Source organism: Lichenostomus cassidix, chromosome 10, assembly GCF_008360975.1.
Source record: "Lichenostomus cassidix isolate B80296 chromosome 10, HeHo_3.0, whole genome shotgun sequence".
Taxonomy (NCBI): domain Eukaryota; kingdom Metazoa; phylum Chordata; class Aves; order Passeriformes; family Meliphagidae; genus Lichenostomus; species Lichenostomus cassidix.
In genome coordinates, this window is record NC_139491.1 from 16,800,421 (window position 1) to 16,819,516 (window position 19,096).

At 42.2% G+C, this 19,096-nt stretch overlaps 1 protein-coding gene across 3 annotated transcripts in view; it reads right to left on the bottom strand.

Annotated features, from left to right (window-relative positions):
* Positions 1–18,536, bottom strand: part of DAPK2 (death associated protein kinase 2) — a 41,234-nt gene extending 22,698 nt beyond the window's left edge. The window contains exons 1-2 of one of the 3 annotated variants that reach the window (XM_085070902.1): positions 18,501–18,536; positions 11,623–11,719 (exon numbers count right to left, since the gene is read on the bottom strand). In XM_085070902.1, coding sequence (XP_084927028.1) covers positions 11,623–11,684 — 62 coding nt within the window. In that variant the 5' untranslated portion in view covers positions 11,685–11,719; positions 18,501–18,536. Of the gene's footprint in view, positions 1–5,306; positions 5,420–11,622; positions 11,720–18,500 lie in introns of those variants that run through there. The other 2 variants (XM_085070901.1, XM_085070904.1) reach the window with 2 other exon arrangements.
* Between the last annotated feature and the right edge of the window lie 560 nt (positions 18,537–19,096).

Consider the following 19,096-nt stretch of genomic DNA (forward strand, 5'->3'; position numbering starts at 1 on the left):
TACCTCCTCAGAACTGGCAGATCTCCAGTCCCTCAATACACATTAAGTATCAGACACTTCCTCATTCTGGGCATTATATCCATACTTGGAAGGAAAAGACTCATCTTACAGGTAACCTTAACCTTTAGCTACTGTGATTTTATCAGACAGGATCTCTCAGTAAGAATCACAAACAAACTCAATAGGTGCAGCCCCCCCATGACTACACTGTATAAGCAGTATTGTTGCTTTCAATATTATTATATCATTCACTGGCTTGGTAAACAAGGACTGCAAGTACAGTTGGCATTTAAATTATGCAGCATACACAGCAATTATATTCAGCACCTCATTATATGCTGTACTTAGTGCTTCATCAACACAGACATCTGATTGGAATCTGTCTTAAACCTACAAAGGCAAAGAAATTAAAAATTAAGGCTGTCACTTAGTGCTCAATTGCTCTCAAAGGCTCACACTACATGGCAGAGGCAGCCTCTCATTTCAAAGAGTTCAAACAAATGCCAGGCAGGCTGACATACTTCTTTTAGGTTTTCATTTTCATACATATCCTAAACACTCCTCAGGAGAGAGGCAGGAACAGATGGGACAAGTGTACTTATCCCTCTAGGAATAACCATTCACAAATGGAATCGAGACTGTGGCCATTTGTCACATGCATTAATTGATTCGTATTTCTCCTGACTTTATTATTACCTGTTAACCCTAGAGAAATTCCCACCACAAAATCCCCAAACTTGCCTTAAACATTCTGCTAAAAGAGTTTCTTTTGTAGTGCTGAGAACTGCTTGTGTAAAACATCATGGGTTTCATGATTTTCTTGTTTGTTTGACCATATTTTGCAAGACATGCATCTTGCTCATCCAGACTTTCTGAAGAAACATGGTATTAATGTTCCTGTGCTTGTTTCCCTGAATTCTCTCTGGGGACAAAGTTTGTCAGTTTGGGAGAAAATATTTTTTTATGAGCACAGATTATGGGAATGAACACAGTCCCTTTTGCATTTAGAAAATGCAGTGATACTGTGGATTTTGTGCATTTCTGTTTATGCAAAAGCTTACAAAAGTAATAATAACACAGCATTGGAATGCCTGCCTTCTCCTTTGACATAAAAAATTGTCCCAGACTAGAACTATCACAACACCAATTCTCTTGCAATCTGCTATTGCTCCCCTGCACATGTGGCCACCAACACACACTGATCCTGCTCCTGTCCCAGTCTTTATGCCATTTCCTAAACCCCTTAAAAACAGGCTTTTGCAGACAAGTCTTTACTGAGACAGTTTGTGACTAAGAAGAGGCTGCAAGCCACAGGGAGCAACACAAAAGCACAATTTCTTAGCCTGGGACATTTAAGAGGGTTACAATGCAGTTACCAATGAATAGCTCATGTGGAGGCCCATTCAGCTATGAAACAAGAGGATGCCTCACTGGCATTTTACAATCACAGTCAGACACACTTTGGATTTCTTGTCAACTACAGAGATTGTAAGGTCAGGACCAAAACAACAGTGTTTTTGTGCCTCCTCATGCATCTGCATTCAGCACGTAAGAATTAAACCGTGTCAACTCCCAAAACTTTTGACCTAGGCTAGGAAAAAAGCAGAAGAAACGAAATTATGTCTCCCTGATACCTAAGTTGACAGCACTGAAAAATTAAGCCATTTAGAAAATATCAAATGGGCCATTTGTGCCTGATCTTAGATTTGAAACTAAATTTCACAGCTCAGATGTCCAAATTTCACCCAAAACACTGCGCCAGAATTCATGGGTTTTAGTACATTGCTGAAACGAAGATGACTTGGATCATGAACAGCTGAACAGCAGTATTTAAAACACACAGCTTAAGTTCAGAGGCTGACACTTCTGGATGGAGTCTACCTGGACCTCAGTAAAGCCTCTGACACTGTGCCCCACAGCATTCTCCTGGAGAAGCTGACTGTACATGGCTTGGATGGACATTCACCTTCAAGGTCTTTTCCAACCTTAATGATACTATGATTCTCAATTTTTTTTTTTTTTCCAAGAAGTTACATTTGTTCCCTTCCAGAGTACTTTGGACAGCTGTACAACAGCCTTGTCACACACTGGGCATAGGCTCTCCTCAATTGTGGAAACAGTTCATGAGTATGACAATAGCAGCTGCATCCTGTCAGTTACAACATAATTAGGTACAACATCAAATCTGCCCATCATTAATGATGGAATTTATGCCAGCAATGAAGACAACCTATTATTTGCATTGCTACTATCATGTAGGAGGTTTGTCCCTGAATAAGAACACAGAGACAATATTACTGGGTGGTTTTGCAGTCTATTTTCAGAAGCATGCTTTAGAGGAGCACAAGTTCAGCTCATTTAATCATTGTGCTCTTCAGGACAGGATGAGGAAAGGATGTGGGAAGAGAGAAGCTGGACAATCCAGAATAACAGGACAACTTCTTGCTGCTTGTCAAAGCTTAATGCAGGTCCTGGAGGGCAATGCTCTGGGGCAGAGTGTTACTTGAGAGCAGGAGCAGTGCAGCTGCCAGTCTGGAATGCCCCAGTGCTCTGCAGTGCTGCTGCTCCACAGCTTAGAATAAAAAACAACTGCTTGCACAGGTCTAGGTTTATTCCTAGATGTTCCTGAACTACTGCATGGCTCAGGAGCTGCCTTGAAACACTGAAAATATGTAAACAAAATACTGAGATGTTTAATATGTAAACAAAATACTGAGATGACAGTACAGGTTACCTGACTCCAGTCAGCCTTTCTGAGGCCCGAGTGGGGAGAAGTCAGACAGCTGATTCTGTCTGTCATTTGAGAAGAACAAACCATTTCTTCCCCAAATACCAAACATATGTTTCCTTTCAGCATGTTCAGTCTATTTCTTTATGCCCTGTTCATATCAACTTCATTTCATCTACTAAAGAATTCTAAAAAATATTATTACTACTGTTATTATTATAATAATTGTTATTTTTATTACACAGTTGTTGAAACTTGAAATTCCCATAAAAGACATGATATATGTGAACATGTTGACAGATAGGCTTTACACTGAAATATGTTTTCAACAAGTTCTTTGAAAAGTAAATGAACCTGGCAAAGGACAGTGCTCTGGCATTCTGCCAGTCAAGAGGTGACACAACTCCCTATATGAGCCAGGACAATTTACTTAGGAACAGCTTTGCAAGGGACTTTAGGCAGCCTCCCACTGACTTTTACAGTAATTGGGTTCCTACACACTTGATGAAAAATAACACCTTAGTCCTTCTGAACTTAATTTCCCAAAGTCTGTAAAATGCAGGTAATCCTACTGGAAAATGAAATAACATTATATGGGGTAAGGATACAAATTCATTTCATGTCTCTAGATATCACTAGAACTGCAATTATAATCATTCATATTTTATTCACTAGGTGTTCCTGCACAAGAATACATGACCTGAAAGGAAGCTAAAATAAAACCTAACAGCACCTCAACCAGTTTTTAAATGCTTAAAAATTCACAGGCATTAAATTCATACTGTGAATGCATGATAGTTTAAAAAGACTAAAAATATATTATGAAATCATTGTGTGTACATGCTTGAGTTAACAAACATAACCACAATAATACTGTTTAGGCAACCTGAACACAGGGTTTCTCTACATTCCAGGCTGGTATGTTTAGTTTAGCAAAGAGGGTAATCCATTCTCAGTTATAGCAATTGTTATTATGTCAACAGTTTAAGTTCATCATGCCTTTTCGCCACTATTAAATTTGGATTGGTTTTAACTGGTCATCTCAAGCTTAGCAAGTCTGCATCTTATTACTTTTCCATCTTTTTCACTCAAACTTCTTTTTCTTGGAAAAAACACACTAATAATTTTATCCATTTATGGTTATATTTCTTGCTAACTTTCAAAGCAAAGCCCTGGAGAATTCTTGCTGAATTTGAGGCAAACCTTTTTTTTGCGACTTTTTTGTTTTCAAGTGATTAGAGCAATTGCTCTACTGTAGATTTATTAAACTAAATACTCTCCTCCCTCTTTGCTTACACTTCAGAGATGACTTCTGCTATTTGTAACTGTACTGCATGCTCTTCCCAGCAGAGAGGACAGGAGTCTGCTGGGAACAACACTGACAATCCATTTTTATGCTTTCAGTTCATTTATGAAACACAGCTCAACCAAAGGCCATGCAAGGTTCACAAACTATATACATGAAAGCACTTTGCTGGAAGGTTTTTGCAGGAAGTCTGTGGTCACAACCATAAAGATGCAGAAGCCTTCTGTAAATGACAGTAATTTGCAGTACATTTTATTTTTTATAGACTTTTTGTTTTAGACTAAACCAGGATTTCATACAGCAGAAATTTAACCTATGCAATAAATAAATAAGAAGTCAAATAGCACAGCATTTATAAAGAAACTAGAGCAGGATAGTTGAAACAGCAAACCAGCAATTCCATGGCAAGGTCACCAAAGGGAAAGTATCTCACTGCTTCTGCAAGGCTTTATGGAATGAAACTAAAAAAAAACCCTAAAACCTTTTTCTGTTAAATACTCTGATGACACCCCTTGTAACTTTAAAAAGAGTTTTAATAATAAAATTGTCACAAATGTCAGTTTACTTTTGTTTAAGCTTCAAGTAAAATTGAGTTTTCATTTACTTGTTTGCTCTTTTTTTCCCCCCAAACAAAATGCAAACAAAATTGTTACACCTCTCCTAAAGCAACTACACAGAACTTTAACTACCAGATGTCAGATTATAACAGAATAATCCAAAACTTTTTTAAATAGAGCATTTAACAGGAATTTTGCTGGACTACTAAAAAGCAGTGGAAAGAGAAAAAAGAATATGCTGCCACTTTTAAACTCACTGACATTTTCACTCACAACTCATTTTTACTGATAGTGTAGTGCTCTAGAGTACAGTAACTTCAGAGGGGGAGTTTCAATATTCCTAAAGGGAAGTGCTGAGCACCTCTGGACATATCCTGCCTCTGATAATGTCACTGTCTGGTACCTTTCATCCACATCTCCCTAAGCTCACACAAAGGTAACCAACATGCCCTGATCCAAAGGTGATCTCTGTGTCCAGTGCCAGAAGACAGTCAGAAGAGCAGAAGAATATGGACTCTAAGAGAAGGAGCTGGTTTACTGGAATTAGTAGAGAGCAACTAAAACATTTGAAATTCAAAGAAATTTTGATAAATCTAATGTTTCTGAACAATGCTATGAATTGCTTTGAACAAGCTATCAGTAAAGTAACACAATTAATACCTTAAACACCTTGTGGGATCCTTAGCCCTGAGTCACAAAAAATTGTGCCACCTACTGAATCATAACCAGCATCTCCTGAAGCTGTTCCTTGTTTTTGGAAACTTCCCAATCCCCCACTGACCATCAGTGTGGTCCTTACCAGCTCCTCCTGAGACTGGAGGTGCAGAGTCAGCAGTGACAGAGCATGAGGCCAGCAGCTCTGGCAAGTTCCTGATAGCCTGGCAATCTTTTTATGTAATCTGAAGCGCAAGAATAAAATGCACATGATGAAAAATTTCCCTGCTTATCAGACTTGGCTTTTGGATTGAGTATCAGTGCTCAGAGTGGTAATGAACAGAGTGCAGAGAGGCAGGGAAGGTCACAGCTGACTCATGCTCAGCAGGAATAGCTGATTTGATAAGCTGTTCCTCTCACCATGTGGAGCAACACCAGGGCAGACGTAATGAGCATGGGGAAGGTTAGCTGCACTTTGCTGTTTAAAGGTCCAAATCCACCCAGATATGGACTGAGAGTAATATACCTGGGAACACATGAATTGTAACAGGGTAACAGTATTACGGTCAAATAATTAAATCATTTGTCTCTTTCCCCATGTATCAAACACATGGAAACTATGCTGGCACTTTATTCAAGACTTCAGGAAATTATCTGTAAGGCCAAAACCACAAAGGCTTGCTGAGACTCCCATTTCACTGCTCAGCTATTACAACAGGTCTTCACTCTGGTTCAAAACTGCTGGTGTAGAGTGTTAACAATGATTAACAGATGTCACCTGAAATAAATTAAGCTTGACCATCAGAGAAGTACCTGCTAGCTCTGTTCTCCATCAGATGCTAACAATTTGTGCAATCCTTTATCATTGCTAAAATTAGAGCTGCACTATGTTAATTTCATGTGCATTTTTACTCAAAAGTAATATCCTTAATTTCAAAAGTATGGAATGAATACGATACAGAGTATATTTTCTCAGCTGTTGAAATTTCCATCTGCTTTCTACTGCAATGCAAAATGGAAAAAAATGGTTTTATTTTTACAGAATTGGCAAACAGAGGCTGGTGTTAATACTCAATGTCCTTTTCCTGGGGTTAATATACTGCTTTAATATTCAGTGGTTAAAGACATGACAAAATTTGAGCTTTGTGAGCACTATGACAGAGGTCTCTCACCTCTAATTACACTTTCAAAGCCAGACATGAACTGAGGGGATACACTGAGATCATCCCCATCATCAAGATGGATGCTGATGACGAGGAATGCATGACTTTGTTACAAAGTAAGGCCAAGGCCAGTTCTTCTAGTTACTGTAGGCAGAGCAACTTTGTTATTAGAAAAAAAACAAACAAGAAAACCTTCCATCTTTTCTGCACTTTCTGTAAGAAATCAAAATATTTTGGAAATAGTTAAAGTTGAAAACTAGTAGGGAAATCTGCTAGAAGGACTATAAGGAAAATATTCAAAACTAGTGACTGTATCAGACAGCTGACAACAATCACAGTAATTGCAACCAAGTATCAGATGCCAAAACTGTTTCAGCAGAAGATTCACACACATGAAACATAACTTTGAAGATTTGTAGCAAGAAACATTAACAGAAGTGCTGGGTAATGCTCAGGAATTAAATTTACATTTTGCATCAAACACAAAGACCTCTTTTGTGTGTGTTGTAGGATAAAATAATCCAAACTTATTCTTCGAAGTTTAAAGAACTAATTCAAAGTACAAACTAATCTAAGAGCAGAGCTAAAGTTCATGTCTGAGAAAGTGCAGTACCGAGCAATTTCTATAGTTAGAAAAAAATATTCCTGGTATGAAGACACTGCATGGTGTGAGTTAAGGGTAAATTCCCAGCTGCAATCACACCCCTCTGTTTAGCAGGGAGAGTCCAACTAGCTGGGTGACATGACTTTTTTATCATAGATTTCCAAGTTCCAGGCCTACAAAGAATACCTGTGTTATCTCTGCTTTTTGTTTTCACTACATAAACAAATATTTAATAGTTACACTGGCAGAACAGAAACTTGTGCCAGGCTCCAAGGTCCCATTACCACTGGTAAAATGCTGCATTTACTGTCCTTTAAAGCTTCACCCAGAAAACAGGGTTTTCCCTGCCTCAGAGAGCAGAGTTGATCCTCCACACACAAGCAGGAAGGAAACAGGAACTTGTAGCTGGAGATGGGGAACTACAGGAGGCACAAGAAGTCACTGATAAAAGATGGAGCTTAGCTTTAACCACGAAACCACAGCCCAGGTCAGCAGGGGCTGAGAAACTGGCTCCACTATGCCCAAACTAATCAACACAAATCACAGTGATTATTTATTGCATGAAGACATTGACTGGCTCAGGAGATGAGAGATGAGCCCAGCATTCAGTTACTGAGACACATAAGAAACCAGAGTGGCAGGTGGTAAGGCTGGCCCATCCACACTGCAGAGGAAGGCAGAGCCCTTTCCCTACACTGAAGCAAAGGGGGAGACTTCCACGCCCAGGAATATCGCTCCCAAGTATGTCTGTTTTTCTGTGTTAAGTGTGAGTCCTTGCACACTGCAGAGCTGAGCTGCAGGAACAGGACACTGGCCCAGGGCACTGCAGTGCCATGCCCACACCACCTGCAGGAGCACACTTTCTCAATGGGCACTGTCACAAAACACTGGGAAAAGCTCCGTGACACTTCCTTACCCTCAGCCCCAACCTGACACATAACAGTGACACTGCCCAGAAGGCACAAATGTCAACAGCTCTCTCAGCCTGGCTGGCACCACATTTAGGTAATAGATTAATGACTCTATGGTACATCCTTTTATAAATCACCCTGCACATCTCAAGTTCCAGCACCTACCACCACCATCAGTGTTTGCCAGTACATCTGGAAAAGGCTGCTGCACATTTTACAAGAACACCTTCTGTTCAGTGAGCCACAACTATCCATCCAAAACACAACAACTGAAACATTACATTAAAGGTTTTCCAGTGAGCCTTATTGCTGCAGCTTTCCTGGAAACTATATCCCTAGCTCAGCAGGGCAGTTCTTTCTCTGGGCCAGCTTTGCCCTTGATTTAAGAGTTTCCATTTTTGGTTGTCTCCAGCTGTCACCTGCCTTGCCACAAGAACCAGCAGTTATTTGACCTGCTGCACATTCCCAAGACAAGAAGTTAAGTCTTCACTTCTTCACATTTTTCAAGGAGCATTTACACTGATTTGGCATGCCACTAACATCCCTGCAAATGGCTTAGGCCAGGATCCTCCTCAAAACAGGCCAAAATGTTAATGTTTCTTATAAAGTTTATTAATATCAAACATGAAGGATGAAGTTTTTCATTCCTTGAATAAAACAGTCATTTAGCAATATAAACGCACAGCTGCAAAGGGATTAATTTTGAAAATACTCTGTGAAAAATATTTCTTAAAGTATCTATTTTTGATCAACAACTCAGGCACAGAAAGAAACTCAATCTGACAGTCTGATGCCTTCAAAGAGTGACAGCATTAAATGCCAGGGAGGGCTGTATAAAGTACTTAAATCACGTAATCCACTGCCCTTGTGGGAAGGGGAGAGAGAAGAGAACCTCTCCATACTGCATTGCTTTCCACCTCCCCTAGACTGTCTAACTAGTAATACTGATTTTTTAAAGAAATACCCCTGTATATAGTCATCTTCAGATAAGTTTTCTAAATTCTCCCATTTTTTGTAATAAATTTTGACAAAGAATAAAATTAGTATTTGAATATTCTAACAATATGCTGTACTATTTGCTTATAATGTTGACATTTGCTAAATTCACTTTAGAAAATCCTCTTTTTAAGCTCCCTTTCAGCTATGGCTAGAGAACCTCAGTCCCCACAGACTCGCAAAGTGGCTGATATTATCTTGTGGGAAGTAACAAAATGATATATGTATATTTGAAGTATTGCACACACCCAGCATAGGCTATGCTAAGTTTCCCAAATATAGCTGATATAATGAACAAGGTCATCAGCAAGTTGTCTTTAGTGCCACATGCAAGTCAGACTGTTCCCTGTATGCACCCTTTGGAGAAATTGAGCAATAGAGGTGTAACCCCAGATTAATATTTGAAAGACTGAGGGAACATTGGAGGTAAGCAGCTGGTCAGAGCACACAGCTGCAGCCATGGAAAACCTGCTCCCCCTCTCTGCCAAACACCCTCTCTCATACCCCTGCCTTGGCACACGAGACAACCGCATTGAAAGCACCCTTCCAGCTGCTTCCAGCTCAGCAGGGATTCTGAGGATGATGCTGGGGAGTCCCCAGACACCCCCTTTGCAGGGTTTTACACAGCTGGAGCTGAGGAGCTTTCCTGTGGTCACCCTCAATGCTGTACAATGAAAGGAAGTGCCTCCTTTCATCACCACACCAGACAGAGCTGAGTCTTTGCAGTCTGTGCTGGGAGCATCCTTTCCTGGGTGCTGTGCAAAGACTTTTAGATAAACAGGTGCTGGCTCTGTCAGTGAGATCCTCTATTTTATCTCATGGCTGAATCCCAGACAGAACAAGCACTAGGCCCACGTTAACAACCACTTTTGCTCTCAAGTGACAAACTCAGTGAGGAGGACAAGAACAGGACAGACTCTTCCCAGATGTTGTTTGAAAATATTTGTTTTGTAATTTGACTTCTGCTGCCAGAATGATAATAAATGAATCCTTTTACCTGCCTCTACCTGTCAGCAATTAACAGCTTGTTGCAAACACAGTGAAATAATAAAAGCACCTACAGGTTCTAAGGGCATCAGTCAGCATTGGAAAAGATCAGACAGTCTTTTATCATGCAATCTGTCTAGCATATGAACTTCCTTCTAGCAAAGCAAGGTATCATTTGTCACTGGCCCTTATCAGTAGTTACTGCTCAGAGATATTGAGGCATGATAACTCTGCACATTTAACACACTAAACCTGGAAGTGAAAACACACTGACAAAGGCAGTGTGACATTTTACATGCAGCCAGAAGAGGAGAAGGGCTGCTGTGACCACACAAACCTTGACCAGCCTCTCAGCCTGATTCAAGCAGCAATGGCCAGCCTTTGCCAGATTGTTTTAGCTACACTTCTCCATTCAAAATCCCCAAAACCCATCAGCTTGGAGAGTGATGTTCATCATCTCAAAAGATTCCCAAAACTGATTCAGTAACCAAAGTTAAAATAAGTCAGTCTCCAGTTCCTCATTTTAGCATTTGGCTGTTTCAGTACATATCAGGCCCTCCTAGGTTAAAAACCACACCTTTTACACCCTGCATACACACACTGAATTTCTATTCTGCTCGCTGTTGTCAGGTTTCCACTGTCAGACTGATACTCTCAGTATTAGTCAATACTTAAAAGTAAGCAATTACGCAAAATTTCATAGTTGATGCCTTCCTGAGAGAGAAGGGAATGAAAAACAAACAAACCTCAACCCATTTCCCCTTAAAAGAAGTCCTCTCAATAACTCTAAAGATGAAATAGCTGAGAGTGAAAAAGTAAGATTTGGCAGGGACACTTCAACTGAAGTGTTTTAATGGAACTCAATTATTGGCCCTTGAAAAAGGGTGATGGCACATACACAGTCACTTATCAAAACCAACTGCCAGACATTGGGAAATAAGCCAACATCTGTACAGCCCTAATTTAGCTATTTGCATATTAAAAAGAAAACCATTAAAGGGTAGTTCACTGAATGGAAACCAGCCATCCTCAGCCAGAGTACTGTGTGTTGCTCAGTGACTGGGGGAGCCCTGTGTCATGCAGCTCACAAACCCAGCAATGTTTAAGCAGGTGCTCATGGTTAAGCATGGTAACTGTTGGTTATTACACCTGTAATTAATCCCTGCTGATAAGCCTTTATATATTAAAAGCTACAGACAGGCATTAACCAGTCCAGCTGAAGATCTGAGATGTAAAGCCTTTCAGGAATACATGCACCTTTTTTTTTTTTTTGCAGGCACATATGCACATGTGATGTCAGTGCTTGGAGCCAGCTGAGAGCAACAGTGCTGTGGAGTGCTGCTCAAAACAACAGGACAAGTGAAAGTGCTCTGTCTGTGGTGACAGCACCATGGCTTCCTGCTTCCCAGCTGGCTGCCAGAACGGGCAGGTGAACTCAAGTCTAAAGCACAGACACAGGTGACACCTATCTACAAAAAGCAATGTAAACATACCTTTTGTTGTCCTAGTTGCAAGAAAAGAAACAGGAAAAATAGTTAGCACATTTAACCTAAAAAAGCAAAACAACACAAAACCCCCATCCAAAGTGCAGTCTTTGTCAAGGTGTGTGATGCTGTTGTATATTGTAACTGACTTAGGCTGTCTCACAGAAAGGAGTGGCAAATATCCCCATGTGTCAGCTTTTAGAATCATGTGCTGTTATCAGTACAATCTTACCTTCCTAGCTCTTCCCCAATCTCATAAACGTCCTCCACCTTCTGTTGCTTGAAGAAAGCCATCCTCGGTCTTTCATTGATGCTCAAGGATGATGCAACTAGAATATTAATGAAGAATGACATTCATTACCACCTTCCAAGAGGCAAAGTGTCAGTAACACGTTTGTTATAGGCACTTTGGATCCACTGCAGCTCATTTATGGCCAAAGTTACTACTGATCAACCAAAACAACTAATTCAGCAGTCTCAGCCAAATAGCAAGGGTTCAAATCTGGAAAGAGATGAGCACTATTAAGTGAAGGGGCTTCTTGGCCCTCACTGATGTACCCAAGCACATATTTAACCAGAAGCACAGAACACCATGAAACACAGATGTGATGAAAGGAAGACAATTAATAATTTGACAAAGTTCTGGACAATAAAGCCTCCACACTACACTAAAGAGAGCCAGCCTGAGAACTGGCATTACAGATTCCCTCAAAGTGTCAGCAAACAGATCCTGAGGCAGGGAGACCACGAGGCAGAGCTTGCTTTTTCTCAGGTCAGGAAGTGCTACTGAAACACACAGACAGGACAGCACACTGACACCTGAACGGCTGCTGGAAAAAGGCATTGTGATTCCATCTCCAGAGCTTTCAGCACATCACACACAGTAGATGTTTCAAGCAAGAAGAACACTGGCAGCATCTGTTGCAGGTGTTACTCTGCGTAACTGTGCAATTTGTTTCCTGAACACAATCTTTTAAGCTGATAAGCTCTGCACTCTGGAAAGCCAAGCCTCCCATTGGTGCATTGGAGCATCTGTGAGTGCATTATGCTGGGCTGCCTCTGGATGAGATGAGAAATCACATTATTCCTTGGGATACACCTCCCCAGCAATGTGTGTTATGGTAACCGAATAGATTTGAACAGAATAACCAGCCAGTCAGGTTATGACCTATTTGATGTTCCCTGTGGACATGAACACTGGCATTATGCCCAGTGCCCCAAATATCCACTGTTTAGATCAGAACATATAAAATAGCTGTAAGGCCCCTAGTACCACAACAAAATCTAACTACATTGAGTCATATAGTTATTCTCACACATCTCTACACTTCAACAGCATATCTGTATTTGTCAATGTAATGTGCTTTGTTTTATGAATCCCAGATGCTGCTTGCTTAAGATGCACTGGGGACTTCCAAGTTCTATATCTCTACACAGTTCCTGCATATTTTTAAATAGCCATCACTGGCATCTGACTAGGGCATATTGTGAAGCATATTAGACAAGCTAACGAAGCTCTACTTTTATCCTTTAGAAATAAGCCCAATTCAATGTTGCAACAAGATTCAGCTGTTTTGATAGATCAGCAGACCTGTAAAATAGGACTAAGTACCAAAGAGCATCTGCAGTATTCTTGTCAAACTGAAATGCACACAAATTGAGGATTTTTCTCCAACAAAAGCAGGTATGGTAAGCAGAAAATATGTTGTAAAAATCCAACAATTTCTCAAAACACACCCAGCTTTTGTCATTCACTCACCTCAGAAAAAAGACTGCTTGCTTTGTTTGCCCCACCCAAACCACTGGCTTTTAACACATGGGTGGCATGTTGAGTATAAATTTAATTCCTTTCTAAATATACTACTTCTACTACTTCAAAGGAACAGAAAATCTCTTTGTGCTTCTACACAAATATATTTTTAGTTGATGTCAGCAAAATCTACACATTAGGAGAAAAATTATTTGATTGCTTTATGTCAAGTGGAAGGGCTACTACATTATTGCTTACAGCCACAGCTTCACCGTTGCCAGATGATGAGAAGTATTTCAGTTACACATCAGAACTGTGACCTGTCCTTTCTGAAGGGTATCTGCACTCCTCTGGGGATAACAGGCATGGTGTGGTGTGACATGACTGACATGCACCTGGCACATGATCCCCATTTCTGTTACATTTCAGAAGTTACCATTTCATGACACACTTGGCAGGTGCCTTGGTGGAGCAGAGGGAGGTGCAGGGCATCCCTCACAGTAGCTTTCATGCCCTCAAGAACAGCCTTGCTGGAAGTCTGCAGTGCACATGGCTCACAAGCTCTGAGGCTGCTGAATTTCTACTAACAAACCTGCTCAAACCCTAGTTTCAGAGCTCTGCAATGGAGACAAATGTGCCTCCTTGCCCTCCTGTGTAGCAGTGCTTTAGCAATGATCTCTCTCGTCCAACTACCCAAGGCAAATGAGAGAAACCACACAGGCTGTGACACTGAAGCCCAGGATAACCACCATGCTATTAAAACACACTGCAGAAACCAAGACTTGCAATGGTGAGCATGATGCACTACAATGTGGGTTATTTTTTTCCCCACTTTCTATCCTGGCTTTGTCTATATTTTCAGTTTTTCAAGGTGAAGACAGGTGAACTGTTCTGTTACTCTGTTGCTCAATAATTTCCTTCCCAAAATCATGTTCATTCCTGGGACAAAAACATCTATTTTTCTTCTTAATGAAAATAAGCAACTCAAATTTCACTTTGTAAGCAAATTACTATATTCTTCAAGCAACCTTTCATAATCTTACCAAAAGATCACTGACCACCATTGCTCAGAGCTTGAAACTACAGTGAATAAATGCTTTAGTCGCATTTACAAGGATGAGGACATCTCTGAGATATTTGCTCCTCACTAAGTTTATGTAATATTGCTTGCAATTGTTCAAACAGAACTTTCTGACGTGTAGGTTGAGTTAAGCCCTCACAGACTTTACAAAAGCAAACAAAGCCAAGCCTTGATGAAAACCCCAAACCTTTTGTTCACCCTGAATTGCAAAATTAAGTTCTGAGCACATGCAAAAGTCAAGTACAGGAAAATGCCCAGGTAATAAGAGATGCTGCTGAGACTTGCCCAAAGACTGTAAATCCCTAAAGCTGACTACTCCCTTCATCAGAATCCAAGGTACATGGTTATAAACCACATTAATGCAAACACACCTAAAAAGTCATTGTTTTAACAAAGAGCTCACTGCCATTCAGAAGAGCAAGTTAAAAACGTTGGTTTGAGAACTGGGAACCCACCCAAAATGCCTCTGTGAACACAGGCACTTAATGTTTGATTGACAAGTTCACTCATTTCCCAGCATCCTCCAAAGAACATAGCAAATTCTATGCATAGAATTGGTGTATAGAATCCATGCAAAAATAACCAGGAAATTCTCATCCCTTCTGCTGATCTTTTAACTTACACCCATTTCTGCAAAGGTCAAACCAGTAAGTTAAATCCACCACAAAGGACCCATTCAGGCCCAGAACCTTACTTGTGAAGGCTGAAGATAAAACTGTTGCCCAGTGTTCAGGCCCCCAGTTGTATCTCTGATGTGCTGGTGTTTCCCATGTCTATCACTTTGTGTTATCCTATCCTGCCTTCCACCAATTTCTCTCACTGGCTTTGGCCCAACAGTCACACTTAGCAGATGCCCAAAATAGAACATACACTCAGTGACCCAAAACGGTTGTCACTGGCACAGCACAAGGAGGGTAAGCCAACAAAAGATAGACCTTCACACACTTAAAATCCATCTGAAATAAAAGTGCCTTTCACAAGCATGAATGTTACTCTTCTCAGATATCACACGCTGATCTTAGGAAACTAAGGTGATTTCACTTTCAAAGATTTCTTATACTACAAGGTTTTTGCTGGACTCCATTTGCAAGTACAGAGCACAAGTACATCAAAGGAGGAATGAGAGGCTTAATTTTTTTTCTCTAGTCAGTTGGTTATTTTTCTTATGGTGGTCAGTTAAGGCAGAGAGAATTGGAGATGGACATTCATCTTGGACTCAGACAAAAAAGCTGTTCATTCAGGACCTGAGAAAGAAAACTCAATCAACTTTTTTTCCTGATACACACCTAACACTTCAGTGCCCAAACAATATCACAAACCAATGAGTCAGGGCCATTCCCATCACGTAGGATCTGCACCAGAATTCATTAAACCCAGGGTGATGAAGGTAGCTGCTTCAGTGAGTTTTGAATCAGAGCAGAGTTTAATTGCTCCAAGTCAAGCTCAGCAGAGGAGGTGAGCTGCTGTGTCCTTTCACAGAACATGCCATATCCATTCCTCAGCCACTCCACGTTGGAGCCACGTCTTCTCTATCCATCTCTTTGCTCTGGGATTCCTCACAGTGAGCATTTTCATATGAAGGCCAGTTTCTACTCAGCATTTATATTCCTGTGTTTCCATAATGATACTGCATAGTATAGTATATGTTTAGTATAAGAATGTAATACTTCATCTTTTACTGCTGGATCAAACTCTTCTTTACACAGGCCAACTATCACAAGGCAGCAAAGCATTGCTTATCCTGTGTGAATGACTTTCCTATAGACATGCAACAAAGCTGCAGCAAACCCAAGAATAGAATACAGGCCTCTGAGATGGCAATTTCAGGCACTAGAAACATGTCTTGCCTAATCTCTTCACATTCCTAAACTCTGCCCTACCATAAAATAGGATCATATTTACCCTAAGAAATCATAGTTTCCCACTGTGATCTAAGGCCTCCATTTAAAAATATATACTTTACATCAGTACAATCCCTGGATATGTCATTCTTATTGCAGTACAGAAGTGCCTTTTCAGTGCAGCTTGTGCTGTATGTAAAGAACATCAATCTACAGAAAACCATTCTTCTGTAGAGAGCGACAGAATCTGCCTTAAGAGGAGCTGAAGAAAGCAAGTTCTGTTTCTCTCCTCTACTGAAGTTTTCCCTGCACAGGTAAGTTATTTATTACCTATTAATTTAGTCTGTCATGACCAAATTATGTGACGATCAGTGACTGTCTATACATGTTAAACCCATGATAAATGTCCACCCACCAGTGAATGAGAACAGAGTACAGAAAACACAGATGAGAACAAAACTGTTGAAGTATTTGCCTTGCTAACAATCTTGCATTTTTTTTCCTTAGGGTAACTTCTATGCTAAGTTAACCAGTTTCAAGTGACTGAGGTAACAGCTGAATAATTTGACTTTCTCAAGTACACCTGACGTAAACTGAATCACTTTGCCAAGCTCAGAAGCATTCCATGGCATGATTTTATATTACAAAACATTAATTACACTAAACCAAAATCCCAAACCCATTAGAACAGACCAAAGTAAAAACTTCCCTTACGAACTGTTTTATAACAGTTATAAACATTTTATGAAAAATGACCAAAACCAATTTAGAATCAAAACCAGACTGTTTTAAATTAATGATTTGGAAAAAACCCCAACAAATCCAAAACCACTAAACAAAGTTATATTGTCTTCTAGCTCTGGTGTTTTATGCTAAAACTACACAGATTTTTATACGCATTGTTTTCTTCTTTCACTTTCATTCCTTTTTTCACCTTTCTTTCTCTTTTCTTTATCCCAGGAAGGACTAAGCAATCCCAACAGCAAAAAAACCAAACAACACAAGTGAGTTTTACCCTCTTCTTTTAAATAAGTGTAACACAGTTAAAAAAAGTCCTACTAATTTCAGCAAACCTTTCTTTTGACTGAAACATTTTCCCGTCAGAAAACAACAGTAGCCTAAAATTTTTTCTGCCAGGAAATTGAAGCAGCTATTACTACCTGCGTGTCTATAAAAAACACAAAACACACCCAACATCTGAGCCATTCAGCCCCATTATAGAATCACTGCTCCTGCCGCTACCTCTCCAGGGCTCCTTTTCTGCCTTCCCAAATTTATCCTGCAGTAATTACATGTGTGGCGAATGACCCAAGACTGTATTTCCAAGCCTCCGCATCAAGCACGCGTACCAACCCCGCTGGCTCTGCAGCTAATTGCAGCTCCAGCTCCCGGCCAAGGCCCGGGATCCCAAAGGCTGGCGTGCCTCGGCGATGAGCCGCGTGGGAACACAGGGGAAGCCCGCAATGCCAGGCGCGCTGGCACGGCAGGGACAGAGCGCTGCTCCCCGTCCCCGAGGCGCCTTCAAGGATTACTGCTGCACATAACACACATCGCTGCCCCGAAGCCACGGCAGATCTCGCCTCTGCGATCTACACTTCTTGCACAAGCAACTGAAAGGCATAAGAAAGTCTGAAACCTACTGATGTTTCAGAAAAGGGTCAGAGTTGAGCTTTTCCCTCACGCGTTAAGCAGGTGAGCACTGTGGTTTTGGTCCTTTTGCAGCTGGTGATTGACCAGCCAAAGCAGGAGCAATTGGCACACATTTTCACCCTCTAACTCACATCTTCCTTCTTGACTGTCCCCTACAAGGACGCAGGCCAGGCCAAACCAGTCCTTCCCACCGTGCTGTGTTGCTCCAGGACCCTCGGCTCTCCGGCCAGAGAAGCAGGTGTAAAGAAACCCGAGTGAAGCTGTTTGAGGGAAAGGCAGGAGAGAACTTACGGACAAACACGATGGCAGTTGCACAGCACTCGCTGAATGGTATCAGCAAGCGGAGCGGGAGCCCCGGAGCGAGCGTCCCCGACGGCCTTGGACAGACAGAGCGGCAGAGCGAGCGGCGCGGAGCACCAACAGGGGCACTTGTGGAGCTGCTGCATTGCCAGCCCTGAGGGACCTGCTCGGGATAAAGGCCAGCTGCTGGCGGCGGGGGTGCTGCGGGGAGCTGCCTTTCCCCCCGGCTGGCGGCGGCGGACAGCGGGCACACACAGAGCCAGCACAGACACCGTGAAGCGGCCGAGGCTCCGCACCCGCCGCCGGCCCCAGGACCGCCCGGCCAGAGGGGCTGCCCAGCCGCGACACCTCAGCCCCTGAACCGCGGCACTGGCGGGACACGGAGCGGGAGCGCCCTGAGGGCGGTTCAGCGTAGGGACGGAGCCAGGGGAACACGGAGAAGGGAACCTGCGGGGGCGCGGGCGGCTGAGGGGGCAGCGCGCACTTACCGCGTCCGGCGGGCTCCGTGCGCAGGGTCGGCTCGGGCCGGGCGCGGGCTGAGGGGCGGCGGGCCGTGCCGGGCGGAGGAGCCGCGGGGCCAGAGGGAGGGCTGAGGGCGGGGCTGGGCTCCGCGCTCCGCCCAGGGCAGCCCCGGGAGAGGACAATCGCCCGGCCGCTGCAGGGCTGCTTGGGTGTGAGTGCGGGGCGATGCAGCCGCCAGGGCACCCGGCAGCAGCCCGACGGTGACAGCACTGCACTGCCCTGCCCCTGCTGGGATGCAGATACCGCATGCCTGGCCAGTCCAAAGCCTCCCAGACCAACACAGCTCACCCGGGCTGACTGGGGAACAGCTCAGATGTAGAATCTGTTTTCCTTCCTTTGGCAGATCCAGGATATATGAAAGCAATACCAAGAGAATAAGGCTGAGGAGGCAGATCCAATGGAGAGGCACTGAAGTTGTATAAGCCTGATCTATATTCTATACAAGCCACAACACAAGCCTAGATCGGTTACTGTGTGGTCTGAAACTCACCATTACCCAGTGAAATTGCCCGTTGTTTCAAGAGACCACTATGACAAAGAACAGCACAGGTTCCCAGACCAC